The 27,533-nt window shown below is 64.8% G+C and overlaps 5 protein-coding genes across 8 annotated transcripts; 4 read left to right on the forward strand and 1 right to left on the reverse strand.

Moving 5' to 3' along the window:
- The first annotated feature begins 1 nt into the window (after position 1).
- On the forward strand, positions 2-2,271 carry KXD1 (KxDL motif containing 1). Its single transcript, XM_068996852.1, has 5 exons — positions 2-98; positions 398-498; positions 594-746; positions 1,196-1,242; positions 1,811-2,271. The coding sequence occupies exons 2-5, from the start codon at positions 404-406 to the stop codon at positions 2,044-2,046; spliced, it is 531 nt and encodes a 176-aa protein (XP_068852953.1). The 5' UTR covers positions 2-98; positions 398-403; the 3' UTR covers positions 2,047-2,271.
- A 1,472-nt stretch (positions 2,272-3,743) lies between these two features.
- On the forward strand, positions 3,744-4,949 carry UBA52 (ubiquitin A-52 residue ribosomal protein fusion product 1). Of its 2 annotated transcripts, none has more exons than XM_068996853.1 (5): positions 3,744-3,838; positions 4,233-4,351; positions 4,430-4,516; positions 4,608-4,710; positions 4,809-4,949. In XM_068996853.1, the coding sequence occupies exons 2-5, from the start codon at positions 4,249-4,251 to the stop codon at positions 4,900-4,902; spliced, it is 387 nt and encodes a 128-aa protein (XP_068852954.1). In that variant the 5' UTR covers positions 3,744-3,838; positions 4,233-4,248; the 3' UTR covers positions 4,903-4,949. The 2 variants fall into 2 exon arrangements, with proteins under 2 accessions (XP_068852954.1, XP_068852955.1); XM_068996854.1 differs by having other exon boundaries at positions 3,749-3,847.
- A 776-nt stretch (positions 4,950-5,725) lies between these two features.
- REX1BD (required for excision 1-B domain containing) lies at positions 5,726-8,367 on the forward strand. Its single transcript, XM_068997048.1, has 5 exons — positions 5,726-5,774; positions 6,508-6,590; positions 7,070-7,274; positions 7,360-7,448; positions 7,832-8,367. Exons 1-5 carry the CDS (start codon positions 5,772-5,774, stop codon positions 7,902-7,904), a joined length of 453 nt encoding a protein of 150 aa, XP_068853149.1. The 5' UTR covers positions 5,726-5,771; the 3' UTR covers positions 7,905-8,367.
- A 124-nt stretch (positions 8,368-8,491) lies between these two features.
- Positions 8,492-16,859, reverse strand: CRLF1 (cytokine receptor like factor 1). Of its 3 annotated transcripts, none has more exons than XM_068997044.1 (8): positions 16,720-16,859; positions 12,041-12,319; positions 10,804-10,933; positions 10,324-10,493; positions 9,938-10,095; positions 9,691-9,859; positions 9,259-9,448; positions 8,492-9,132 (listed from the first exon to the last, which is right to left on the reverse strand). In XM_068997044.1, the coding sequence occupies exons 1-8, from the start codon at positions 16,799-16,801 to the stop codon at positions 8,820-8,822; spliced, it is 1,491 nt and encodes a 496-aa protein (XP_068853145.1). In that variant the 5' UTR covers positions 16,802-16,859; the 3' UTR covers positions 8,492-8,819. The 3 variants fall into 3 exon arrangements, with proteins under 3 accessions (XP_068853145.1, XP_068853143.1, XP_068853144.1); XM_068997042.1 differs by having other exon boundaries at positions 9,016-9,132; positions 9,270-9,448; XM_068997043.1 differs by having other exon boundaries at positions 9,031-9,132; positions 9,266-9,448.
- Positions 16,860-21,166: 4,307 nt separating this feature from the next.
- On the forward strand, positions 21,167-26,557 carry TMEM59L (transmembrane protein 59 like). The gene is made up of 8 exons (XM_068997162.1): positions 21,167-21,376; positions 22,291-22,396; positions 22,617-22,714; positions 23,929-24,075; positions 24,169-24,274; positions 24,563-24,674; positions 24,795-24,912; positions 25,106-26,557. The coding sequence occupies exons 1-8, from the start codon at positions 21,209-21,211 to the stop codon at positions 25,265-25,267; spliced, it is 1,017 nt and encodes a 338-aa protein (XP_068853263.1). The 5' UTR covers positions 21,167-21,208; the 3' UTR covers positions 25,268-26,557.
- Positions 26,558-27,533: the final 976 nt, after the last annotated feature.

Below are 27,533 nucleotides of genomic sequence, written 5' to 3' on the forward strand. Positions count from 1 at the left end.
TGACGCCGCACCCGGAAGCGGCGCGGAGCGGCCGCCGGTGCCGCCCCCGGTACCGCTCCCGCTCCCGTCATGTGAAGCGGCGGGACGGGCTCCCGCAGGTGCGCGGGCATTGCTGGTGGGAGGCTCCGGGAACACTGGGGTGGGCCCAGGTCCGCGTGTCCCCGAGGGAACCGGGGGCTGCCGGCGCTGGCGGGACCGGGGAGGCGGCGGGCGGCCAGGGGACCCCCGTTACCGGCGTGTGGGGCCGCCCCGGGAGCGGGCACGGCGGCGGGGTACCCGGTACCGGTTGCATGGCAGGGAGGAGGGGGCCCCGCTATCACGGAGGGGGTGGCGGTGTCTCCGTTACCGGCGCGGGGGCTCCCGGTGCCCCGGCTGAGCCGTCCCCGCGGTCCCGCAGGCCACGATGGAGCCCACGGCCTCGCAGGTGTTCTGCGGGAGGGTGCTGGGCATGGTCAACGCCGAGGACGTCAACGCCATCATCCTGGCCCAGAAAAACATGTGAGTCCTGGGGGAAGCGGCCCGTGGGAAGCCCGGTACCGGCACCGGGAGCCTCCCGGGATCTTTGGCGAGCTCCGTCTGCCTCCCCCGCGCAGGTTGGATCGGTTTGAGAAGACCAACGAGATGCTGCTCAACTTCAACAACCTGTCGAGCGTCCGCATGCAGCAGATGAACGAGCGCTTCCTGCACCACACCAGGACCCTGGTGGAGATGAAGAAGGACCTGGACAGCATCTTCCGGAGGATCCGGTGGGAAACGGGGCGGGAACGGGCACGGAGGTGGCACGGGGAGGCGGGGTGGGGCGTGGCGGTGTTAAAGCGGGACATGAGTGGGAGTTTGGGGGGAATATGAGGAGGAAAATGTGTTGGGGAAGGGAGAATATGTGGTCAGCAACACGTGGAGGGAGTGGAGGCTGGAGCTTTGGGTTTGCGTGATCCTGCTCTGGCTGGGATGGGCTGTGCTGCCTTGGGAGCTGCTCGGGGTGGTCACAAAAGGTGGGATTCAGCAGCACCCCCCGTGCTGGGAAGGGTGGGATGGGGTGTTCAGGGGGGTTGGGAAGGGAATCCCTCGGCCCAGGGGGCTTCCCTTGGGATTTGTTTGCGTTGTCCACGACTGCCGGAGGCCAAGGGAGCTGTTGGGCAGCTCAGCTCGGGATCCCTCAGCTCCCCACGGACTCAGATCATTCTCTCCTCCCCAGGACACTCAAAGGGAAGTTGGCAAAGCAGTACCCGGAGGCTTTCAGCAGTGAGTGATTCCTGACGCGCGGATTCACGGAGCCATGGGATGGTTTGGGTTGGAAGGGACCTCAAAGCCCATCCAGTGCCAGCCCTGCCATGGCAGGGACACCTCCCACTGTCCCAGGCTGCTCCCAGCCCCAATGTCCAGCCTGGCCTTGGACCCTGCCAGGGATCCAGGGGCAGCCCCAGCTGCTCTGGGCACCCTGTGCCAGGGCCTGCCCACCCTCACAGGGAGCAATTCCTTCCCAATATCCCATCCATCCCTGCCCTCTGGCACTGGGAAGCCGTTCCCCCTTGTCCTGGCACTCCATGCTCGGTTTTCCTCCTGCGGGAAGAGTCAGAAACCAGGAGAAGTCAATGTGCTGACCCGTGGCTGCTTCCCTAAAAGTCAGGAAAACTCCTTAATCCCCTTAAGTGCAGTTGCAGAAAGTTACACCCAACCTCTAATTTCCGTGCTGCTGATTTGGGGATTTTTTTTGTTTGTTTTTAATCCCCGCTACAAGCAGAACTAGAAACCAGGGAATTGCTCTCCTGGCGTCCCACCGCAAACCTAACCCCTCCCTCTTCCCTCCCAGACATCCACGAATCCCCCATCCTGGAAGACGACGACGACTTCGACCCCGTCCCCAAGAGCACCACGACCACCATCGCTACCTCTGAGCAGAGCACGGAGTCCTGCGACAGCAGCCCCGACGTCATCTCCCCCACCACCAGCCAGGATTTCGAGGATTTATCCCAGGGCCAGTACGACGGCCCGGCCGTGAACGGACAGAGCCTCACAGACGAGGACAGGGCCGAGGGCCTGGACTAGGAGTCACCTCCCACCCCTGGAGAACTTTCTATCCTGTATTTATATTTGTGTGCCGCTTGATTTTTCTTTTTTTTTTTTTTTTTTTCCCTTCCTCGGGAAGAGGGGAAGCGAAGGCTGGGAGAAGCCGAGGCAGGAAGGTGCTGCCCTTCTGCCTCCAAAGTGCCGCTGAGGTGTAAAACCCCACAGCTCGCTTCAGGGGGGAATCAGTAAATCCTGGCTTGGAAATGCCTCTTGTGCTCCTCCCTCCTTCCTGCGCTCAGGAGAGCGCCCAAACCCCACGCTCCACGTTGACTTTTTTTGGCGCAGAAAAGCTGCTTTTGGGGCACAGGTGTTTATATTTCGTAAGGAGTGTTGTCCCTGAGGCTCTGCGTGCCCACCAGCTCTGCCAGGGGTCTGTCCCTGCTGCTGCTGGACTTGTGCCTGCTGCCTTTTCCACCGCTGGGATGAGCCAGAGCCGTGTTTCCCTTTGGTTCTCACACTCAGCCCCTCACATGGTGCTGCGGGTCGCTCCACAGGCGGCAGGAGCTGTCCAGATCCTTCTTTTCCATCAGCATTGTGGTGGGATGGAGCAACTGCTTGGGTCTGGGGTCCTGATGGCCTGGGAGGGGATGAGGGGAGAGTGGGGGGCTGGAGGACAGGGGTTTGGGGCTGGTCCTGCAACTGCAGCTGTGGGACCCGCCATGGGGTTGTTGGGTCAGCGTGGGGCTGGTCCTGGGGCTGTGGGGCTGGTCTGGGGTCCATGGGGTCAGTGTGGGGCTGGTCCTGGGGCTGTGGGGCCGGTCTGGGGTCCATGGGGTCAGTGTGGGGCTGGTCCTGGGGCTGTGGGGCCGGTGTGGGGTCCATGGGGTCAGCGTGGGGCTGGTCCCGGGGCTGTGGGGCCGGTCTGGGGTCCATGGGGTCAGCGTGGGGCTGGTCCCGGGGCTGTGGGGCCGGTCTGGGGTCCATGGGGTCAGCGTGGGGCTGGTCCCGGGGCTGTGGGGCCGGTCTGGGGTCCATGGGGTCAGCGTGGGGCTGGTCCTGGGGCTGTGGGGCCGGTCTGGGGTCCATGGGGTCAGCGTGGGGCTGGTCCTGGGGCTGTGGGGCCGGTGTGGGGTCCATGGGGTCAGTGTGGGGCTGGTCCTGGGGCTGTGGGGCCGGTGTGGGGTCCATGGGGTCAGCGTGGGGCTGGTCCTGGGGCTGTGGGGCTGGTGTGGGGTCAGTGTGGGGCTGGTCCCTGGGCTGTGGGGCTGGTCTGGGGTCCATGGAGTCAGTGTGGGGCTGGTCCTGGGGCTGTGGGGTCCATGGAGTCAGTGTGGGGCTGGTCCTGGGGCTGTGGGGCTGGTGTGGGGTCAGCGTGGGGCTGGTCCCGGGGCTGTGGGGCCGGTGTGGGGTCCATGGGGTCAGTGTGGGGCTGGTCCGGCACTGTAGGGCTGGTTTGGGGCCGGTGTGGGGTCCGTTTGGGGCCAGTCTTGGGGCAGGCCTGTGGCCGCGGGGTCAGTGTGGGGCCGATCCTAAGGCCCTGCGGTCAGTGTTGGGTTCACGGGGCCAGTCCGGGGGCTGTGGTCGGGATTGGTGTGGTCTCGGGTCCGTGCAGACCCTCCCGTGCCCCTTCCCGCGGTACCGGGCCGGGCCGGTGTCACCCCGGTAGTGACGGAGCCGGGCCGGGCCGGTGTCACGCCGGTAGTGACGGAGCCGCGCCGGTGTCCCCGCCGGAAGTGACGGAAGTACCGCGGGGCCGGGCCGGTGTCCCCGCCGGACGTGACGTAGCGCGGGCCCGGGCCCGCCTCCCTTTCCCTCAGCAGCGAGGCCGCGGGTGCGCGCGGTGCGGGACCGGAGCGGGCCCGGGGCCTGGGGTGGCGGCCCTGAATCGAGGGAGGGGGCCGTGGATCCCGGGATGGGGACGGGAATCCGGGAGAGGGGGCTGGGACCCGGGGAGGAGGGCCTGGATCTCGGGGTGGGGGCTGGAACCCCGGGAGGGGCCCTGGGTCCCCGGGGACGGGACTAGATCCCACGGGACGGCCCCGAATCCTGGGATGGGAGGTGGATCGTGGGAGAGCGGGGTTGGATCCCGGGGGGGATGCTCGGGAACGGGGGTTTGAGAGGCTTTGAGGGGTCGCGTCGCGGCCGGGGAGCGGCGGGGCCCTGTCGGGGGTGGGACACGGCGGCACCGGGGCCGGCCCGGGGTGACGCGGCCGCCGCTCCCGCAGGTGAGAAGGTGCCAAGATGCAGATCTTCGTGAAGACCCTGACGGGCAAAACCATCACCCTCGAGGTGGAGCCCAATGACACCATCGAGAACGTGAAAGCCAAAATCCAGGACAAAGAAGGTACTGGCGGGGCCCGGAGTAACGGGGTGGCCCCGTGGGGTACCCCGGTGTCCCCAGCACGGTGATTCCGTCCCGCAGGGATCCCCCCCGACCAGCAGCGCCTGATCTTCGCGGGGAAGCAGCTGGAGGACGGCCGCACCCTCGCAGACTACAACATCCAGAAAGGTGCTCCCCGGACCCCGGAGGTTTTTGGGGGGGCGTTCTTGGGGTGCCAGGTGCTCCTTGCCCGCGGTGTGACACCCATCTCGCCTTGCAGAGTCCACGCTGCACCTGGTGCTGCGCCTGCGAGGGGGAATCATCGAGCCCTCCCTGCGCCAGCTCGCCCAGAAATACAACTGCGACAAGATGATCTGCCGCAAGTGCGTCCCCGTGTCCCCTGCCCGTGTCCCCTCACCCCCTTCCCTCCCCCAGAGCCCCTCCCCAGGGACACGGGGCTCTGCTGACCTGTCCCCCCCAGGTGCTACGCCCGCCTGCACCCCCGCGCCGTCAACTGCCGCAAGAAGAAGTGTGGGCACACCAACAACCTGCGCCCCAAGAAGAAGGTCAAGTAGAGCCTCCAGCCCTGCCTGCACTGGCCAATAAAGTATTGCAACTCTCAGCCCTGTTTTCTGGTGGTTTTTACCCAAATTGGTGCAGTTTTCAATAAATGGGGGCTGTGCTGGAGCAGCGTAGGAGGGTGGGGAGATGAGGGACAGGGGAGGGATGGAGGTGGTGCTGTTGGTGGGCAGTGCCTGCTGCCATGTGTGCAAGGACTGGGCCAGCACCGGGACCCCCCTGCCCGCCCGCGGGGCCCCCCGGCCACGTGCACACAGGAGATGGTCACCGGGACCTGGCCACGGACTGGACCAGCACCAGGACCACACACAAACCCCCCTGCTCATGCACTGGGACCCCTCTGGTCACTACTGCACCAGGACCACACACAAACCCCCCTGCTCATGCACTGGGACCCCTCTGGTCACTACTGCACCACGACCACACACAAACCCCCCTGCTCATGCACTGGGACCCCTCTGGTCACTACTGCAGGCTCTGCACGGACACCAGGACCCCCCTGCTCACCCACCGGGACCCCCAGCCGTGCTCACAGAGCACAGACAGGCACCGGGACCCCCCTGGCCGTGCAGGCAAGGGCTGATTCTGTCCCGGGATCTCCCTCTTCCGCTGCAAATGCACCGGGAGCCCCGGCCACGTGTCCAGGGACCGGCACCGGGACCCCACTGCATCCCCCTGCCCGCCCACCCACCGGGACCCCTGGCCGTGCGCTCACTGCAGACGGGCAGCGGGACCCCGGCGCACGGACCGGACCGGGGACGGGGCCCCGGGGCTGGCGGCGCTGCCGGTCGGTGCCTGCAGGTGGCGGCGGAACCGCGCTCCGCCCCGCGGGGCCCGGGCCTGCGCCGAGCGGCCGGGCCGGGCCATGGTGAGCGGCACCGGGAGCGGGACGGGAACGGGAACGGCCCCCGGGGGACGGGAGGGGGGTCCGGGGACCGAGCGGGTCCGTGCGCGCGTGGTCACGGAGGGTCCCGGTGCCCCTCTGTTTTGAGCCGGGGGGCTCCCGGTGCGTTTGCAGCGGGGTGGGGACATCCCGCGGCCGGTCCGGTCCGTGCGCACGTGGACGGGAAGGTTCCGGTGCCCGTCTGGGTTGTGTGAGCATGGCCGGGGGTCCCGGTGCCGGTCTGGGCAGACGTAGAGAGGGGTCCCGGTGCGCGGGCAGGAGGGTGGGTGGGGGTCCCGGGACCGAGCCCGTCCGTGCACGCGTGGATGGGATGGGGGTCCCGGTGCCCATCGGTACCGCGGGTACGTGTCCGGGAGGTCCCGGTGTCAGTCCGGTTCGTGCACGAGTGGCCTGGGGGGCCCGGTGGGTGAGCAGGGGGATGTGAGGGGTCCCGGTGCCCGTCTGTGTTGTGTGCGCAAGGCCGGGGGGCTCCCGGTGCGCGGGTAGCGGGATAGGGAGGTCCCGGTGCCGGTGCTGGACTCAGCTTAAACACCGCGCCCGGAATCCACCTGGGACCCCCAGAACCGGAGATGAGCGAGGACGCGTTGCCGCAGCACCGGGGTGATCCCCCGGGCGGTGCCGGCTCTGCCCGGAGCCCGTTACCGGGTCACCGGTGCCACCGCGTCCCCCAGCGCCGCCGTCCCCTTGTGTCCCGCAGACGGGCGAGGCCGTGCGGGCGCTGCTGCAGCGGCTGCGGGAGCTGCAGGGCGAGCGGGTCGAGACGTACCGGCTCTTCGAGGAGTGAGTACCGGCACCGGCACCGGCACCGCCGCGGGGACGGGCCCCCGGGGGGGCGGCACCCACCGGGGCGGGCAGGGGCACCTCCAGCAGGGAACCGGATCCCCCATCCCGATTATTTTGCATCCTGTTGGGCCCGGGCCGTGGGGGTGGCTGATGAGCTCCAGCTGGCAACGGGACTCTGCGCTGGACACCTGAATCCTATTTTAGCATCCAGCCGATGAGGGACTTCCCGGGATGCAGGGTTGAGAGTGTAGAGGATGAAAAAACCCAAACCACCAACTTTTCCCCCAAAAAAAGCAGTTTCCAACACTGTCCTGTGTGAGGCATGAGGCTGCCAGGTCATGCTGCCAAATCCAGGCAGGAAAAGGCAGGAAAACCCTCCTGGTGCTGCCTGTGGCAGGGGGGCAAAGCGGGCTCAGCTCCGCGATGGGCACCCCAGGTGAGGTGACAGTGGCTTCTCCCCCCTGATCTGTCCGCAGGGGCCACCGGGCGTACCTGAGCAGTGCCCCCCACTATGACTTCCCGCGGTACCGGCAGCTGGTGCACGAGGTCACCGTGGCCTTCAGTGGCATCTCCCGGGAGGTGCTGGACATCGCTGGGCGCCTGCGGGACGAGCTCGGCCGCCCCGACCTGGCCCAGCACCTGGCCCGGCTGCAGGAGCGGGAGCAGGAGAAGCTGCAGCTGGTGGGTGCTGGGCTGGGGGGGGTCCCTGGGGCAGCGCTGGGGCTGGTTTGGGGGGGGTCTCAGCTCCCAAGGTGTCCCCCCACAGACGGCGCAGCTGCAGCTGGCCCAGCAGCAGGCACAGGACCAGCCCGAGGTGGACGCCCATCAGCAGGAGGTGCGGGAGCTCAAGCACAAGTAGGTGGTGGCCCCGCTGCTGTCCCCACTCATTTTGGGAAGGCAGCATCCCCCTAGCCCAGGACCCCCACTGCCATCCCCTTCTCCCCCTATTTTGGGATGGCACCCCCTCCCCAGCCCGTAGAATCCTGGAGTCTCCTGAGCTGGAAGGGACCCACAGGGGATCATGGAGTCCAGGCCAGGAGCCCCTTCCCTGTGTTTCCCCTCCCTCCCTCCGGCCCAGGGGGGCCCAGATGGTGCCTTCGGGGTCTGGCGGCGCTGCGTGGCCGCGTCCCCTCGGCCTCCCCGGGCTGAGTGTTTCATAAACAGCGCGGGGAAGGCGAGGCGGCCCACATAATACGCTCCATATGGGCTTTATTTATAGTTTCCATCCGCTCTCGTAGGCTAATTAAAACCATTGAGGCAATCAGCGAAATTCTCCAGGACCTTAAGTACGATTCGGAAGAAGTTGAGTGATGGGTGTCCCCGTGGGAACGGCTGGAGGGGCCGGGCTGGTGGAACGGGGGCCCCGCTCGCCCCCCACCCGCTCCCGGCGCACCTCGGCAAGGTGGGCATTGTCCTCTCGGCCCCTTCTCTGGAGCACAGGCTGGAACGGGTGGAGAAGCCCCTCCTGGGACAAGTGGGGTCCCCCTAAATCCTGAGTATCCCTCAGCAGAGGGGTCCGGTGTGGGGCTGGTTACCCTCCCCGGCTGTGCCGGGGCTGTGCCGAACACAAACCACAGTCTGCGGTGCCAAGGGGCTGCCATGCTTCGGCCCCCGTCAAGGTGGGCACTGTCCTTGCTGCCAGCTGGAGTCCCACGGGCAGCAGCCCCCCCAAAACCACATCTTGGAGACCGGCTGTGCCCCCAGCCCCACAGCAGCTCTGGCGCTCCACAAGCGCTTTTGCTATGGTCACCCCAAATAAACCTGTCCCCGTGGAGCTGGCCTGAGTGGTGTGATCTCAAGGGTTCGTGTGGCCCCCCCCTGCCCCAGTGCCACCCCCTCCACCTTGGCTCGATCCCCTGGGAGCCCCGGGATGGGGTGACAAGGGCCACGGGCCCCATTTGGCTGCCCGCTGCATCCCCGTCCCCGCGCAGCGCTGCCGCTCCGCTGACGCAGACCCCGGTGGGGTTTCAGAGGTTTATTGGCATTAAGCTTAAATCTGTTCCTAATTGACTGAAATGGAACCAAAATAAGGCTGGTTTGAATCAAAACTGGAGCAGGCACTGGGCAAACCCCAGCAGCCTCCAATCAGCCCGCGTGGCTCCCCGGGGACGGACCCCCCCCCGTGCACTCGCACGTGGGACCCCAGGGAGAAAACGGCCAAAATCGCTTCCCGGGGGGGCAACTGCGGCGAGGGTGGGGTCACCCGGGAAGCCCTCGCCGCCCCTTTCATCCCAGAGGCTGCTCCGGCTGGCGGAGCAAAGCCCCGGCGCCCCCCCCGGCCGGGCAAGGCTGGGGGGTCCCCTCGTTGCCGCGGGGCCGCGGCCCCACAGAGCCCCCGGGGCTGGGCCAGCCCGGCCCCCCAACCTCACCCCACCCCATCCCCCAGGGCTGCGGGGCCGCGCTGCGCCCCGGCCGCCTCCCAACTCCCCCGCGGCGGGGCCGGGGCGGGCGCGGGCGGTCCCGGGTGGGCGCCGGGCGCCCCGTCCCATCCTGCCGGCGCTCGGTCCCCCGCGGGCTACAGCTTATCGCCGGGAAGAACCTGCGGAGAGGAGCAGAGCCCCGCGTCGCCCCGGGGTCGGCGTCACCCCCCAGCATCCCTGGGGTGGGGGTCACCCCGCGTCCCCCCCCCGTCCCCACCCAGCCGGGGAGAAGAAGTGCGAAAGGCTCCTTACCTACCTGGTTGCGTGTTTTGTGCGATTTCTGCAGCCACACGCGCCACTGGTCGTAGAGTTTGATGCCGAGGTTGGAGCAGCCGTAGGCGTGTTTCTTCACCCACCCGAAAAACTGCTTCAGCTCCCGCCGCAGCGTCGTGTTCTGCTCCCCCCCTTTGGGGTCGCAGCCCCCCGCCACTCGCTCTGCGGGGACGGAGGGGTCGGTGTCACATGGGGGGGCCGCTTCTCAACCCCCCCATCGCCGCCGTGCCGTGAATAACGAGGGCCCAGAGGAACACGAGCAGGTTTTGGCTCCCAGCTGGGAAAGCCAAGCTCCGAGTTGGCTCCTTTGCAAGAAATCCAGGTGCCGGGCATGGACTGGGGAAGGGCCCCCCGCACATCCCGCGGCACCGGCGGCACCCCCGAGCGGTGCTGGCTGCACTCACCGCTGCGTGGGGTGGAGGCGGCCGTGGGGTTGCTCCAGTCGCTCCAGATTCCGGCTTTCTTGGAGCCGTAGATGCTGAAGGGGTTACAGCGCACCTGGACGAAGTAGACGGTGCCGGGGCGCAGGCCGGCCAGGCGACACGAGGTCTGGTTGCCCACATCATCCACCACCTGCAGAGGGACGAGACGGGAGCACCCGGACCCTCGGCCACCCCGCGCCCTCCCCCGGCACCGGCGGTGCCCACCCACCTTCCACTCGGAGCTGTCCTCCACCCGGTATTGGATCTGGTACTTGGCTTGGAAGAGGAAATCCTTGAGGGCCGGCGGGGAGCTCCAGCGCACGCTCAGCTGGTCCTCCAGGTCGCCCACCCTGCTGACGTGCACGTCCGACGGCGGGTCTGTGGTGACTGCGGGGACAGGGCAGGGCTGGCGGGGACAGCGGGGCAGCGCCGCGGGGCCGCGAGGGTTAAGGAGCCGCGGATGTAAAAACGACTCGGAGCAAACAGCCTAATTCGATTAGGAGCAATTCTGCTCACATATCGCCCATTTCCTGCTGCCCCCGCCCCAGCCCAGCGCTGCCCCTCCCCGCGAGGTCACCGGCGCGGCGGTGACACCGCAGCAGTGGCGTGGCTCACCCACGTCGAGGATGTCCAGCATGACCACGTCGGACACGGCCACCCCCAGGCGGTTGGACGCCTCCACCCAGATCTCGTAGGGCGTGAAGAGGGCCAGGTCCTTGGGGATGTGGCAGGAGTAGGTCCCGGCCGTGTGGTATTCCTGGCAGGTGTTGTCCTGGCCGTACCACCTGCGGGCAGGTGATGGATGAGGTACCGGCACTGCTCCTCCGTCGCCGGGATGCTCCCATGGGTTGTTTTTGGCCATTCCACACGGCCGGAATTGGGGGACTGGCCCCGTGGTTCACCCAGTGATTCTCGACTCAACCAGGCCCACAGCGGCTTCTCCTCGCCCTCCCCAGCTCCACGAGGAAACTCATCACACCAGCACCGTCCCCAAGCAGGGGCCAGCCGGGAGACATCGAGCTGCCCGTTCCCTGTTTCCCATTAAATCCCACTCCAACGTTTTTAACAATAACGGGAACGGAGGTGAGCACCCACCTGCGCTTGTACTTGAGGGTGTAGTTGGTGTGCAGGAAGGTCTCCCCTTCTGTCCCCGGCGCCCACTTGCAGGTCAGGTCCTTCATGTTTTTGGACCAGCAAGTGATGTTGACTGGTTTTTCTGGGGGTACTGGGAGAGACAAAAACCAAAAAACAAGAGGTTCCAGAGCTGTTTTTTTCCAGGCAGAGAGACCCAAACCCCAAATCCAAGCTGCATTCCCAGCCGAGCCTCTGTATTCCCGGGACGTAGCGACCCAAAAAAACAAACCCAAGCTACATTCCCCGTTACGATTCTGTATTCCTGGGATTCCGTATTCCTGGGACGTAGCACCCGTCCTTAAAATAGCCTGAGATAAAATCTTACGATTATTGATTCGGACAAGCGCGTTTTAACCAAGGCTTTGCCGAAACAGCCTCTCAGCTGCACCCAGCTCGGGCTTCCACCAGAGCAGCTCCTGGCATGCTCCGGTGAGAACCAGGGCGCTGATCCCTCCGTGGGGATCCCCAGCTTCTGTCCCGTGGGAGAGGCACATCCTGGCACTGGCTGGACCCTGGCACGGAATGGCCAAACCCTGGTACAGAACAGCCGGACCTTGGCACCGGCTGGACCCTGGCACAGAGCGGCTGGACCTTGGCTCTGGCTGGACCACAGCACAGAGTGGCTGGATCCTGGCACAGAGTGACCGGACCCCGGCACAGAGTGACCAGACCCTGGCACCAGCTAGACCCTGGCATGGAGGGCTGGACCCCGGCACAGAGTGACCAGACTCCAACACAGAGTGACCAGACCCCAGGACAGAGTGACCAGACCCCAGGACAGAGTGACCAGACCCCGGCACAGAGTGGCTGGACCCTGGCACAGAGTGACCAGACCCTGGCACAGAGTGACCCAACCCTGGCACAGAGTGACCCGACCCCAGGACAGAGTGACCAGACCCCGGCACAGAGTGACTGGACCCCGGCACAGAGTGACCGGACCCCAACACAGAGTGACCAGACCCCAGGACAGAGTGACCAGACCCCGGCACAGAGTGGCTGGACCCCGGCACAGAGTGACTGGACCCCAACACAGAGTGACCGGACCCCAACATAGAGTGACCAGACCCCAGCACAGAGTGACCCGACCCCAGGACAGAGTGACCAGACCCCGGCACAGAGTGACCACACCCCAACACAGAGTGACCACACCCCAACACAGAGCAGCTGGACCCCGGCCCGTGCGGCGGCACCGACGTACGTCCAACGTAAAGGCAGGAGCCGGCCAAGATGCCGCCGTCTCTGCTGTGACACACCAGGTTGTCCCCCGACTGCTGCCTGGAGCCGTTGAGGTGGGCGAGGGCCACGCTGAGCGTGGAGGGGCCCAGGGCGGCGTAGGAGGCGGCCGGGAGGCGCCGCCCGTTCAGCGTCCAGTACAGGTCCTCGGCTTTCAGCGGAAAGTCCGGGCTGACCGTGCACGTGGCGACCAGCGAGGAGCCGATCAGCAGGGTGGGGTCTTGGGGGGAAATCACGGCGGGGTCTGCAGCCGGAGAGACAGAGAGCGGGGGGGGGGAAAAATGAATTATGGAGGGTTTGATATTGAGCTAACTATGTTAGAGCTGTTTAAATATGTCTTATGTCTATTTAAACACGTTTTAGATCTGGTTTACATTGATTTGAGCACCTTTATGGCTCTTCTGTGTTCATTTAAATATGTTTTATATCTATTTAATACATTGTTTAGCTGTTTTGCATTGATTTCAATCATCGCGTCTGTATCAATTTCAATCGTCATATGTGTTTTATATTAATTTAAATATATTGTTCAGCTATTTTACATTGATTTAAATCATCACAAGCCTATACTGATTTAAATCACATCTCTATTTCATATATATACTTCAATCATCACATATCTATTTCATATCAATTTAAATACACTGGTTTCTATTTTACAGTGATTTAAATGCATTTCATATCTATTCTTTACTTATGCACATTTTGTATCCATTTTATATCTAAACATATTTTATATCTTTTATATCTATTCAAATAGTTTTTATATCTAGTCCATATCTAAACACACACCTATTTTTTATCTATTTAAATACACTTTTTACCTACTTTTATCTCTAAATACACTTTATATCGAAACACTTCTAAGATCTATTTTTATATCTACATCTATTTTAGAGCTGTTAAAATACTTTTTATATCCACTTTTAATCTTTTTTTTCCCAGGGCTGGGGCGGGGCTGGGTTGAGGCTTCGGAAGTTTTTCCGCGACAAAAGGACTTCAAAAAGGAAAATTCGAGGAGATTTTTTTCTCTCCCCCCCCCTCCTTTTCCAACTCTGCCAAGGTCCGGCATTTCCCCCTGGATCGCCGAGGGGTGGGAAGCGCTTTCCCACCGAGCTCCCGCCTCATCCCCACCATGTGCTGCCAAATCCCATCGCTCGGCCCTCGACATCCCGAGGGTGCTGCAGGCTGGGAGAGCCCCTCCGCCAGGGGAAATTCCCACCCCGGTTTATTCCGGGAAGCCTCGGCCGCGAGGCTTCCAAGCCGCGGCTGCCCCGGCCCCGCTCCGGGGTGTTCCGTGTCCGTCAGCCCTTATCGGCTCCATCCGCACGCGCCGGGCTAATATCCCAAATTACCTCCCGGAAAGTGCCGCGACCTCCCCGCCCCTCCGACCTCCCGGCCCCGATCGGCTTTCAGCGCCCGCCGCCCGCCCCGGCTCCCGCCCGGCGTTCCCAAAATCCCCGTCACGCCGGAGAGATCCTAATGAGGGGTCCCCGCTGCCCGCTCCGCCTCCCACCCTCCGCAATTAGTGCTCCGAAATCCTCGTTACGCCGGGGAGACTTAATTAGGAATTGCCGCCGTGCTTGGGGGATGCTGGAGGGAAAAGCACCCTGGGGTACCCCAAATATCCATGGATTGGTGCCAGATACCCCAAGGTACTCCGAGCACCCACGGGTTGGTGCCAGGTACCCCGGGGTACCCCGAGCACCCGTGGATTGGTACCAGGTACCCCAAACATCCATGGGATGGTGCTGGGCACTCCGGGATACCCCGAGCATCCACGCACGACGACGGATCCATCCCACCCCCAAAACAAACCCTTCCTAAGGCCAACGAGGCCTCTGGAAATTTCATCCCCCCTCTCTGCCCACCCCGCTCCGAGCCCGCCACGAGCCGAGCCCGGAGCTGCTGCGGCTCTGCGATAACAGACCCAGCACTCCGAGCCCTGATTCTCCTAAATCTTAATCTAAACAGCCCCAGAAACTCACACGAACTCCGTAAAACAGACACATTTCCCATCCTCCGAGCAGGACCCTTTGGAGAGGGCAATTTTCTCTCTCTGTATTTTTTTTCCCCTGGATTTTGGTTTTTTCCCCTCTTCCAAGCAGGACCCTCTGGAGGGGCCAATTATATACATATATATATTACATTTTTTTTCCTCCCTGGATTTATTTTCCCCCCTCAGCGCGGCCACAGCACCGAACATGTGTTTTAAAAGGGAAAAGTGTGAAGTTTTCCGATCGGAGAGGAAAGGGCCGGAGAGACGCAGGCAGGCTGTGGAATGTGCAAGTTGCAACGAAAATACCTGCTCGGGGGTTTTATGGCTTCTCTACTGCAAAAAAAAAAATGCTGATCAGGTGCTAAGTAATGCTATAAAGTAAAACCACATTTCCAAGGTGTCGGGAACGTTTATGCTTTTCTTCCGAAGGGCCGGATTTCATTTTAGTTTTATATCGGAGTTTTAAGGGGTTGGGAAAGAAAAGGGGGAGGAAAAAAAAAAAAAAAAAGCTCCGATAAGTGTCAGAGATCACGCAGTTAAAAAAGATTTATTGAGCTGTGCAGGGGGGTTAAAGGAAAATAGAAATAATTGCCCTCAAGAACAAAGGGGAATTTGGGAAGCTCTGAATTCCACAGGAAAAATAAAATTAAATAGATATGTAGAGTCAGAGCTCTTCTAAAGCTCGAGCAGCGAGGTTTGCGGGCAGACACGGCACCCAAAAATGCTTCATCCCTCTTTTCCACTCTGCTCTCCACTCTTTTTTTTTTTTTCCCCTTTCTCATCCCCGACTGGCATTTCTCGTGCCCATCCCTGGGCTCGAGGAGGGATTTATAAAAAGCCCAGGCATTCCAGCGCGGCCGAGCTGCACCGAGGGGAAACTTTCGCTCTCTAAAAGGAGATTTGGCTTCGCCTTCGCCAGCGCCGCACGTCGAGGGGCCGCGGGCCCAGCGCTGCCCTGGACCCCCGTGGGGAGGGGGAAAATGGGGGTCCGGGGGGGGAATCCGGCTGGTTGGGAGGAGGACGGTGCGGGGTCAGCCCCACCAAGGGTCCGGCTGTGGCCTCGTGTTGTTCCCAGTGGGATCAACCCCTCCAGGCACTGGGGTGGGCACTGCGGTGGGCACCGAAAGCCACCGGGATTGGCCGCTCTCGCTGACGGCCCCTAAAGGGATTTTTGGAGCGTTCCTTCTCCCCACCCCACTGCTCCAGCAATTCCTGCCCCAATTAACGCCCTTAAGACTCCCCCGTTAAGGACACGTTTGGGTCCGGGGTCTGTCGCGGTGGCCGGGACCCCGCGGGGTCGCCGGGGAGGGGACTCGGGAGCTGCCGGGCGAGCGGCGGCGTTGGTGGCGGGTCCCGTTCGCGCGTCGGAGCGGAGAACATCCATCGCCTTGAGAAATTCCCATCATAGGGAGGAAGCCGAACTTCCTGCTGCGGGGAGCGGGATCTCGCCCTCCCCTGGCTCGGGCCGCAGGGGGGGCAGCGGGGCGGCGGCCGGGCCGGGCCGGGCCGGGCCGGGACGGGACGGGACGGGGGGTCCGTCGGGTTCAGGGCTCTGTGGGGACGGGGGGACCTCTCCCCCGTGTGTCCCCCCATGGGCGGGGGGGACCCCGATCCCCGCGGGGCTGAGGCCGCTCCACAGCTCAGCCCACAGGTGGCACCTCCCGGACCTGCCACCGCCGGGTGGGGCCACCAAATTGGGCATCACTGCGGAGCCCCCCAGGGGGATTTTTTTTGGGGGGGGTCGTTGTTCTCTGTGGGGCAGGGAGGGAGTTCCCTATTGTTCTGGGTGGGAAAAGGGGATTCATTGTTCTCTGGGATGGGGGGGGCGGCTCTCCGGGGGGAAGGGGGGACCCAGTTGCTCTCTGCAGGGGGAGGGGGGGTCTCAGAGGCTTTGGGGGGGACAGAGGGGGGCGATGGCTCCCGGGGGTGCGAGGGGGTCGCGTGGGGAAGGGGTTCGCTATTGTTCTCCGGGCGGAGGCCGGGGGTTTCCATTGTCCTGGGTGGGGAATGGAGCCGCATTGTTCTGCGGGAGGGGGAGCTGGACGGCGGGGAGAGGGGACAAGGGGGGTCCTGCCCTTCTCGGGGTCCCTCTTCTCCGTGGGGAGACGGAGCATTCGCTGCTCCTGGGGAGGGGGGGGGGGTCTCCTCGCTACTCTCGGGGACGGAGGGGAGCACAAAAAAGGTTCCTCTATTGTTCTCTGCGGGGAAGGGGCGGGGGGGGTCCTGGCTGGGCTGCGGGGACGAGGAGGGGGGGTCCCAGATGCCTGTCGGGAGGCGATGGGGGGTCCCGGCTGCCCTCCGCGGGGGGGTCCCCGTCCCCCTCCGCAGCAGGCGAAGCTCAGCCCCGAGGTGCGCCCGGCGGTGCCCCCGCCGCGCCCGGGACCGCTCCGCATCCCGGGGCCGGGGGGGGACGCGACTCACGGAGAGGAACGGGACAGCCCCGGGGGGCTCCGCATCCCGGCAGCGGTGGGGGGGACGGGACACGCGGAAAGGAGCGGGAGAACCCCGGGGGGCTCCGCATGCCGGGGCCGGGGCCGGACGGGAAAGCCCCGGGGGGCTCCGCGCAGCGCTCGCGTGGCCCCGACGGGACCCCCGCCCGCCCCGCGCCCACCTTGCGGGAGCCGCCCGGTGCTCCCGGTACTCACAGGAGAGCGGGTCGGCGCGGGGCAGGCGCGGGCAGAGCAGGAGCAGCAGCGGCAGCATCGGGAGCAGCGGCGGCGGCGGCATGGCCGGCTCCGGTGCCCGTCGGTGCCCGGGGCGGCGGAGCGCACCGGCACGTCCGGGGAAGTCCCGAGCAAGTCTGAGCAACCCCCGGTTACCAAAGCCCCAACTGCCGCCCTGGCCCCGCCCCGGGACCGCCCCCGGGGGGGCAGAAAGCCACCGGCCCCGCCGCCCCCCCGTCCCACTCCGGTACCGGCCCCGGCACCGACCCCGGTATCGGCCCCGGGACTGGCCCCCGCCCGGTGCCCGCTGCCGCCGCGGGATGCTGCACCCCCCCCAGCCCTCCCCGGGGCCGGTGTCCCGCTCCCCCCGACCCCCCCGGTAGGTGAGTAAGAGCCGCCCCGGGGCCGCCGGCCCACGGGTGACTCACGCGCGGCCGCCGCGGACCCTCCCGCGCCCCCGGGGCCGCTCTCGCCGCCGAACGGGGCCCCCCCGCAGCGGCTTCCCCATGCTCCAAGCGCCTTTAAGACCTAAACCCCTGTTATTACTTACTTTTGGGTTGAAAACAGGAATATCATCCCATAAATCCCGATGTTTTCTGTCGAATCCATCATCTCTGGGCTTCCCTCCTCGAAACCCCAAAAAAGTGGGAAAAGCACCCCAAATGGCTCAAGGTCCCCCCAGACTGGGGCTGCGTTTGTCCCCGGGATGGTGGCACGTCTGGCTGTGCCACCAGTATTGGGGCAAAGCCACCCACTTGGGCATCCCCCAGTGTCCCCCCCCATGCCCTCGGCCGGGGTGTCGGTGGCACTGAGAGCTCTGCAGACCCCCAGACAGGTCACAGACCCCCGGGACAGCAGGTCCTGGTCATGGCAAGGCCACTGTCCCCACGTGTGGCGTGTCCTCAGCTGTGAGGAGAGGGGACACCATTCCCTGCCGGGAAGGTGGAGGGTGGCAGGGGACACCTGGGTGGCCGGGGGTGTCCCAGGGACTCGGGGTGGGGGGAGCCGGGGGGTGACACTGGGTAGGGCTCCGAGGTGTTGGGCACCAGCAGGGATCGCAGGGATTAGAGAACACAATAAGAAGCGAGAGGCGGAGGGAGCCCAAACAATGCCTTTTCCCATCGTCCTGTTTTTTGGAAGCTTCTGAACTGTTTCTGTTGAAATTTCCCAAAAATGTCAGGCTCCGGGAGCCACCCAGCCTGAGAAACTTCAGCCCCAGCGGCCGCAGTCTGGCCGAGTGAATCACGGCTGCCCCGGGGGCTGGCGGCCGCCCGCGATCCCGACCCACCGCCCGCGTCCCCCCGGGAAGCCACCCTGGGACCGCAGCCAGCGGTGGGTGCTGCGGGAAAAGGAGAAATTCCCCCTCTGGAGCTGGAGCCGGGAGCTGCGGCCACCCCGCCTGCCCACCTGCACTGCCCAGACCCTTCCCCCATCTGTTTTCTCCATCCCTGGCCAGGCTCCTCAGCTCGCACCCGGAATGTGGGATTTAGCGGAGCCAGGGATGGGGGGGTTCCCGGGGAGGGGGTGACTCCACCCTGGTGCTGGCAGAGAGGAGGTGGGTGACCTGAGGAATCATCAGAAGGTGGCTTGAGGCTGTGCTTGGGGTACAGGGGGAAGATGGGGGGACAGCGGTGTCGGGAGGAGAGCGTCGGTCCCCACCTGGCACATCGTGGGGTGTCACTCCAGGTGGCACAGGGACATTTGACCTCCCAGCTCACAGCAGCACCTGTGGGATGGGGACAGGCTGCGGGACAGAGCGAGCCCTGAGCGGTCCCCAGCCCCGGGCAGTGCCAGGGTGGCTTCAGGACCCGTCTGGGAGCAGCCGGAGGTGACTGAGCCGCTCTCCCGCGCTCTGAGTCAGCAGCGGCCGGTCAGCGGCAGCTGTGGTCAGCGCTGCCCTTTGACAGTGACCTTTAAAGCTGCTCCCTCCGGCCCACGAGCCGCTGCACTCACAGGCACCGGCCGGAGGCAGGATCCAGCCCGGACCCCCCCTCTGACCCCCGGCCTGGGCTGTCGGCGTCAGCACGGGGGTCCCCCGAGGCCGGCGGGTCCGGCTGCCCCCCCGGCGTGGCTCCGTTCCCAGGGCCTCTCTGCCCCGCTGCGGTGCAGGATCTGGCCATGGGGCCCAGCTCCCTGCCACAAACTCTCTGCTCTGCCCAGGCGGGACGTGACTCCCCCCAGATGGACCCGGCTGACCTTGGTGACATCCCCAGACCCGCTCTGAGCATCCTCGGTCCAGCTTCCCACCAGCCGTCACCTTCCCGCCACCCTCCGTCATGTGTCACCAGGGCCCTGAATTAATCTAATTACTTGATTTCCCAGCCAGAGCTCACTCCATAAAATCCTTGGACGCAGACAGCATCTGGCTCAAGGGCCAGGGTGTAAAAAACAAACAAGAAAAAAAGCCCAAAACCCCGGGAAAAGCGGGAGGAGAGGCGCAGTGGAGCTGCCTCGACTGCCTGCATCCTTTTAAAGTGACCTGGGGGAAAAATAAAGAGGCAAGAAATGCAAAGAATCCAGCAGGCAGAGTTTGCTTTCTATTCCTCTCAGTCACATTTCCACATCCATGGGTAATTTATAACCCTCTTAACCCCTTCCCTGCCGCCCCCCCAGCCTTTCCCTCCGGAGCATCCTCAGGGTGGCCGCACCTTCCCGCCTCTGTTTGCTTTGGGAAGCACAAAGAGTCCCGTGACGGAATCTGAGGAGCTCTGGAGGAGGGAAAAGAATGTCAAGAGGGTGCTTGAGCACGAGGGATGGGCTCTGCAGGGTTGGGACATCGAGTGAAGGGTCCTCTGCCCATGGAGGGGACCGTGGGGACACCCCAGCCAGTGTGGGGGGAGCCTGAAGCCTCCCGAAAGGCTCCGGGGGAAAAAAATGTAGGTCAGTAGTGATAAACGCGAAAGGCATCGAGTGTTTCTGGAGAGGGGAGGAGGGAGGACAGCAAATATTTGCCAACTTGGATGGTTTTGCCTGGGAAAGGCTTTTTTTTCCGTGGAAAGGTGAGCGCATGGAGCGCGGGCAGGTGCAGCGGGAGCGATGCCCACCGGCCATCCCATCCGGAGCATCCCGGTGCCCCCGGGGGTCCGGGGCTCTGTCCCTGCCGCCGGTGGGAGCCCCACCTGCGGCGCGGTGCTGTGATTTACGGTGACAGCGCCCAATCTATCCCATTTTCTCGGCCATTCGTCACCGGTGCCGGACCCGGGGCCGGGGCTGGCGGGGCTCCAGGAGGGGGAAGGGGAGCGCAGCGCCCTGGCAGCCCCGCCGGCCCGGCCGCAGCTCATTTTCTGCCGGCCCTGCTTTGATTAATAAGATGAATAAGCTGGCGGGGCGAGGAGAGGCCCCGCTCCCTGCTCCCGGGGGGGGCACGGGCTGCGCTGCCCCAGCACCCCCGAGCCCTCTCTGCCTGATCCAGGGCATGGAGCACCCCTCAATCCTCAGCTGGGACAGGGAGACCCCCCCTTCCCCGCGCTGGGGTCTTGCCATGTGTTCCCCATTAGAGCCGGAGGTTAGCGAAGCCCCCAGCCCTCCTCCTCCTCCTCCTCCTCCCCCCGGGCCTACTTTGGGGTGCTGCCGTAAATAAGGGGCACGGGTGAGGGGGGGCACGGAGGGAGCGGGGCCCAGGCGGTGCCTTTGATGTCCTTTAAACCCTGGGAGATCACGGCTGTAAATTTGGGGTGTCAGGGAGAGCCCAGCTCCGGCCGGGGGGGCCCTGCAGAGCGAGGGTGAGGACAGGAGGCATGCAGGTGACTTGGGGAGTCCTCGAGGACACAGAGGGTGGCACAGTGGGGTCTAACACTGGCTGGGGACCCTGGGGACAAGGGGCTGATCCCCTCCTGAGGGGATGGTCCATGTGGGTGACACCAGTGCCAGTGTGACCCCGGTCCCCAGCCATCCCCTCAGTCCCCCTGCCCTCCCCAGCCCCTCTGTGCTGCGGGTGTCAGGGTGGCCCCCAGTCCTGTTATGTCCCTGCACATCCCCCGGTCCCCCTGAACCTTCCTGCATCCCCCAGTGCCCCCCTTATTCTGTGGTCCCCCTCCACCCTCTGGTCCCTGGGAATCTCCTGGTTCCCATGTCCCCTTTGTCCTCCTGCATCCCCTGGTGTCCATGCATTCCCCAATTTCCGTGCATCTCTGGTCCTTGGACCCCCTTCCCCCTTCTCCTGCATCCCGGGGTATCCCTCATCCCCCAATGCCCGAGCATCCCCCAAATCTCCTGCATCCCGGGGTATCCCTAATCCCCCAATGCCCGAGCATCCCCCATCCTCCCGCACCCCTCGCTCATCCTCCCCTCCCGGTGCCGGTGCCGGTGCCGGTGCCGGTGGATCTGCGGCAGGCTGCGGCGGCTCCCCCCGCCCCCGGCTCCCCCCGCCCGGCGCACGGCGCGTCACGGCGGGGCCGGCGGCGGCGGCGGCGGCGGCGGCGGCGGTGGGTGCGCTCGGCTCCTCTCCGTTCCGCTCCGCTCCGCGCCCGCCATGGCCGCCTCGGCCCGTCGGCCCCGGGCCCTGCTCGCCCTCGGCCTGACCCTTCTCGCCGTCGCTGCCGCCGCCGTCGCCGCCACCGACCCCTTCTCGCCGCAGCTGGGAGACACCGGCGGGTGCCGCGGGCAGTGCGGCCGCAGCCTGCAGCGCCGGGCCGCCGCCGTGAGTCTGGAGCACCGGGGCACCGGGGCTCGGGGCGGGCACCGGGGGCATGGGGAGCGTCAATAACATCGGGGGCACCAGCAGCATCGGGGGCACTGGGAGCACTGAGGGTACTGGGAGGCAGCAGGGGCATGGGGAGCATCAGGAGCATCGGGGTCAGTGGGGGTACTGGGAGCATGGGGAGCATCACGGCACCCTGGGAGCACCAGGAACATCGGGGGCACCGTGGGGGACACCAGGGGCACCGTGGGGGACACCAGGGGTACCGGGAGTATTGGAGGGGACCGGGAGGAGCGGGGGCAACAGGGCCACCAGGAGCAGCGGGGACACCTGTGACAGGCATCTCTGCCATGCAGCCCCACACTGGGCCACCCCCTCGTGGGAGCAACATGGGGGGCACCGGGGGAGGCGCCGGTGATCTCCTGCAGCACCTTTGGGGTGCCCCCAGTGAGGGCATCCCCACTGCTTCGGGGTGCCCGCAGTGTCACCCGTTTGCCCTGAGCCCGCACATTCCTGGTGACCCCCGTGTGGGCTCTGTGTGCCCCCCACACCCCCTCAGTGTGTTCGCAGCCCCCCAAATCTGTACCCCCCTCCCAGGGCATTGCACCCCCACCTCCTGCCAGCCCATGCCAGGGCCTGGCTGGTGCCAGCAGAGATGGGGGAACCCTGCACGCCCTCCACAAGGACTTGGCCATGTGCAAACCCTCCATGGGGAGCACCCGGGGGCCGCGGGGCAGCTCCCCCTCCTCTGGGAACTCCAAATTTGGGGTGCCAGCCCTGAGCAGGGTCCTGGGCGGGGGCGGCGCTGCCCGGTGCCCCCCAGCTGGGTGCGAGGGGCCGCGTGAGGGGGGGTCCGGCGCAGCCACCGGGCTGAGCCCGGTGCCAGCTCCACGCTCTCCTCCTCCTCGCCGCAGGATGCTGTTCTCAATGCCTGTTACCGGGGCTGCCGGCTGTTCTCCATCTGTCACTTCGTGGATGCGAGCGCCGAGCTCAACACGACCAGAGCCGAGTGCGAAGCAGGTGAGAGGAGCCGGTGGCCGAGCGGCCCCTGCGCCCCAAACGCCGTCCCCGGGGGGATCCCCACATCCCACCGGGAGCAGCGCGACCCCCGAGAGCCTCCGGAGCGTCCCTCGTCCGCAGCGAGCGGGTGCAGAGTGACACGTCCTGGGTGTCAGTGGGGAGGGGGATGGGGGTCCCGGGGACTGAGCACCCCCTAACCCTGAGCTGTCCTCTCTCCCAGCATGTGCTGAAGCCTACGGCAACGCAGAGGAGCAGTTCGGGTGCGTGACCGGGTGCCACAAGCAGCTGCCCGAGGTGGAGGAAAGCAGGAAGGAGAAGGTGAGGGGAGATGGGGAAACTCTTCCTCCCACAGGAGCTCAGCATAGTCCCTCCTCTTCCTCAGGATGGGGGACACCCCTCATGTGCAGCCCATTCATCCATCCATCCATCCATCCATCCATCCATCCATCCATCCATCCATCCATCCCTCCGTCCATCCCTACATCCCTCCATCCATGTAGATGGGAGCTCCAGATGTACCAGCTGCTTTGTTCCAAGTATAAAAAGCAAGTTAACTGGGCTGGACTGGGCTGAACTGGGTTGGACTTGGCTTGGGCCAGGCAGGGCGACCACAGGGAATTCCCAGGGTGAGAGGATCTGACCAGGGATCGTGGCAGATTCCCCCAGTTTTGATTTGTTATCCTTCCCAGCAATTAGCAACGCTTTCCCCTCCTACATTTGATTAATTCAGCTTTTGCCCAATTAATTAAATCAGACTTTGGCCCAAGGAAGAGGCTTTTGGCTTTGTGCACGTGCAGGCAAAGATGAGCCCGCGCCGTAAAAAGAGTGAAAAGCTCTTTTGAACAACCACTTTGCAGCCTGGTTTTAAGACCTTCCCGCTGTCTGATCCCATTTCCCAGCCCCTCTCCACGGTCAGGGATGAGCATCTGGGAGTGACCAGGGGTGACAGGGAGGGCCCTCACCCCCTCCACCCACCCAGAGCATTTTTCCTCGGGTTCCCAGACGAGCAGGCAAAGCAGATTTAGCATAATAATTAGATACAGAATCTGACCTATTTATTTCCTGTTTGCTGGTTTGACCGTGCAAGGGGCTGTCGGAAAATGTTCGGAGCCAGTGGCAGGGAGCAGCCAAGCGGATTCCAGCAGGGATGCTTTAAAAATAACAAACTGCCGCGACGGCCAAGAATCCAGGGCACCGAGAGGCTGCCAGGAGAGGAACGCCCTCGGCATCGCGGCTGCTCTGCTCCCATTGTCTCTGGCAGAGGAGGGTGATCCCACCCCGGAGGGACGGTCCTGGGGCTCGGTGATGGCCCCACAGCTGGCTGGTCACTCCAGGGAACACAGTCCTCACTTGGTGACCCTCCTGGGGCTGGACCATGGTGCTGGCACATCCCTTTCCACCCCTGGGAGAAGCAGGCTGAGCCCAGACCTGAGCACCCAGCTCAACCCAGCCATGACCTCGGGGTGCGACGTTGCCCGCCGGGGTGGGTGACGAGGGGACAGCGGTGACGTGATGTCCCTGCTCCTTTGCAGACCCTGGAGCTGAAAGCACCGTCATTTTCCATGTTGGATTTGGTCTCCACCTTCTGCAACGACATCGTCAGCTCTGCCCAGAGCTTCATCTCCTCCACCTGGACCTTCTACCTGCAGGCGGACGATGGCAAAGTCGTGGTGTTTCAGGTGGGGGTGTCCCCAGGACCCTCTCTGGGGGGTGCCTAGAGGGGTGGGGACCCCCTTCCTCACTGCCTTCTCCCTCTTTCCCTGCTGACCCAGTCCCAGCCTGAGATGGAGTATCCAGCACCCGAGGCACTGGAGATGCAGCCAGCACAGCCGGGATCGGGATCGGGATCCAGCCCTCGCGTCCCCCAGCCCCACACAGGTGCGGGGGGGTCCGGGCTGCTGGGAGAGGGTTGGGAGCATCCGAGCCCTCCTGGCTCCCATCCACGTTCTCCAGAGCTGAACAAATTTCCCTCTTCTCGGGTCTGATCAGCTTCCCACACCCCCACCCACGCCGGGGGGGCTCTCGATGGGGCCCTGCTCCATGAAGGTGCTGGGATCCTTTGTGCCCCCTCAGCGGGACCCCCACCACGTGCTGGCAAGGGGATGGCGACCATGGTGGGTGTGCCCACGTGGGTGCCCAGGTTCAGCATCGCCTCTCCCCTCCCAGGCCCGCGGGCAAAGGGGGACAAGCCCCCCGTGAAGGAGCCGCGGGGCAAAGCCAAGGCGCACCCCCCGGAGCCCCCGCAGCAGGAGCACGACTTCCTCGGCTGCATGTCCAAGTAGGTGGTCTGGGACCTGCTGGACGTGGCAGAGCAGATCCCCCCCAACCCCATTTCCCACCCCGTGCCCTGCCATAAACCCGTCCCTTCTCTTTGGCGGGGGGTGGTGGGGTGCTACAGGCGCTCGGGCCTTCCTCGCTGGATCCTGGCCGCCTGCCTCTTCCTCTCCATCATGGTGATGCTGTGGCTCAGCTGTGCCAGCCTGGTGACCGCCCCTGAGCAGCACGTCAAGACCCAGGTATGGGGTGAGCACAACCCCTGGGGTGTCGGGGACACCTGTCAATGGGGGACATTGCCGTGTTTGTGGTCCCCAGTCACCGTGCGGGGTGTGAGGTGCATCCACAGCCAGCGCCCTGGTGTTCCCTGGGGGGGGGTGAGGGGGTCCTGCCCCCTGTTCCGGGGCTGCACGGTTGTCTCTGCCTCTCTTCCAGCCTCTGAGCATCAACGGGGACAAGGAGTACCTGGAGGACCTGGATGGCCCCGGCACCTTCCCCCTGCCGCCCGTCATCGCTGTCACCCTGTGCCCTGCACACGGCGGGGAGGACGCGGGGCCACTGCCCCTCAAAGTCGACCTGGACAAGACCATCCTGTAGCGCTCCCACCCCTTCCCACCACCTCCACCTCCCTGTCACCATCCCCACGGCATCGTCCCGACCCCGCTCCGCTGCCCCTCCGGCTGTCCCACGTCCCCAGCTCCCAGAGGGGCACCCCTGCGTCCGGCTGGGTCCCGCTCTCCTCCCCAGGCACGGCCGCTGTGGAGGAGGCTCCAGGAGCCGGGCAGCGGCTCTGCCTCCTCCAGGGATGTTCTGTTAGCTGGGATCCTGGCTTCCAGAGCCAAGAGGGGAGCTGCCAGAGCGGGGAGGCCGGAGGGAGCCCGTCCCCGGAGCGGGACTCTCTGTCTCCTCCCGCCCGGAGCCGCCGGGGCCCCGCAGCCCTCCGGGCATGGGTCCAGCGCTGGGCAGGAGGGAGCCGGCTGCGGTGGGGGATGGAGAGTGTCTGCAGCCTTCTGAGCTTTGGCTCGGCACATCCCCGGCCTCCCACCTTGGGCTGAGCCTCCGAGGCGCCGGCCCCGGCCCTGGGAACTCCCTTCCGCCGGCCGGAGCCGATTGCCTCGGGGAGCCGAAACGTGGCGAATGGATTTGGCGTTGGCAGCCGGAGACAGGAGCGGATCCCGCCTCCTCCGTGCCCACGCGAGCACCCAGCCGGCTCCTTCCCGGAGCTGTGGAGGGGCCCTGGGATGGCTCCTTCCCCTCCCTGCTCTGTGATGCCCTTGGGGAGATGGCCCCGGTGCCAACAAGTCGCTGGTGGGACCAAGCAGGGGATGAGGCGGCGTTGTCCTGGCTTCAAGCTCGGACAGGAGGTGGGAGCTGCTGGGACGGCTCCATCCTGGGCTCGGCATCCCTGCCCCATGCTGGGAGCAGCCCGCGGGGCTATAGCTGATGGCAGGACCCGGTCTCTGTGTCCCTGGGCTCACAGTGCTGCCCTGGAAGCGGGCGGTGGGACCAAGAACGGCCCCCCTTAGCTCACCCTGGCACAGCCCCTGGGCATGGAGGGGTCCCCTCCCTCCCCATCTGCCCCCCATTCCCCACCACTCGATTTCATGCATCGTTCCGTGGTTTGATTTGCACCGGCATGTGGCTCCTCGGCCCCCGGCGCCCCAAGGGGACCCCCCTGTGCCGGGAGGGTGTCGGTCCCACCACCCCCGTGTCACCTAACACGTCTGTACAGATTAACTTATTACCCCCGACTCCCTCCCCTGCGTTTTTGGGCTCTCTCCGTGTGCCGGTGGCTCCCAGGGGGCCATGGTGTGGTGGGACAGGGGGCTCTGGTCCCCGTCCCCACCGGTTTTGTGCTGCTCCGTATCACTTTCACCCATCCAACATATCCGGGTTTGGGGAACCGGGTTGGGGGGGAGGGGGGCGTGGGGGGGGTCTCGTGTCCGTTTTTGGGGTCCACTTTTCGTTGTTGCTTTTCGGCCGCGTGTGAAGCTCGGTGCAGTCTGTGATGTTCCGGCCACGGCAGCTCTCCCGATCCCCGTGACGGAGCTCCAGGGAAAGGACGGCCATGGAGCCCTCCCGGCCTCGCCTCCAAAGGGCAAAGCCAGCCCTGAGCTGGGAGGGGGAACAGAATAAAAGGTTTGTACCAGAGCTGGGCGAGTTGGTGGCTTCATGGGGTGCTCATCCCTGGATGGGAGCAGGTTTGATCCCCCCACACGGGGCCGGCAGGAGGGCACGGGGCTGTTCCCGTTCTGGAAACTGAGCCGGGATGAAAACTCTGGCAAAGTGGAGAGAAATCCCTGCTGGGCTGCTTGGCATGGACGTGGAGCAAAGCTCCTCTCTGCTGCTGGGTTGGGAGATTCAGCATCAAGTGTGGGAGGAGATGCTGTGGGAGCTGCCAGCAGCACCCGTGGGTGGGTGGGCCTGGTGGGTGCTGAGGGTGGGCAGGGGGTCAAGCACCCCAAAACATCCCCCTGCGAGCTGCAAGGAGGGGAAAGCTGGGACGCAGCAGCAGGGAGGGCTCCATGCACATGGAAGGGTTGTGAAAAGAGAGCTTTTCCCACTGAAAACCACCCGGGGACACCATTTCGAGGAGGGAAAGTGTCAGTCGTGTCACACACCAGTGTCACTCACCAGTGTCACACACCAGTGTCACACACCAGTGTCACTCACCAGTGTCACACACCAGTGTCACACACCGGTGTCACACATCAGTGTCACACACCAGTGTCACACACCGGTGTCACACACCAGTGTCACACATCGGTGTCACACACCAGTGTCACACACCGGTGTCACACACCAGTGTCACACACCAGTGTCACACACCAGTGTCACACATCGGTGTCACTCACCAGTGTCA

The sequence above is a fragment of the Aphelocoma coerulescens genome, chromosome 28 (assembly GCF_041296385.1).
Source record: "Aphelocoma coerulescens isolate FSJ_1873_10779 chromosome 28, UR_Acoe_1.0, whole genome shotgun sequence".
In the NCBI taxonomy this organism is placed as follows: domain Eukaryota; kingdom Metazoa; phylum Chordata; class Aves; order Passeriformes; family Corvidae; genus Aphelocoma; species Aphelocoma coerulescens.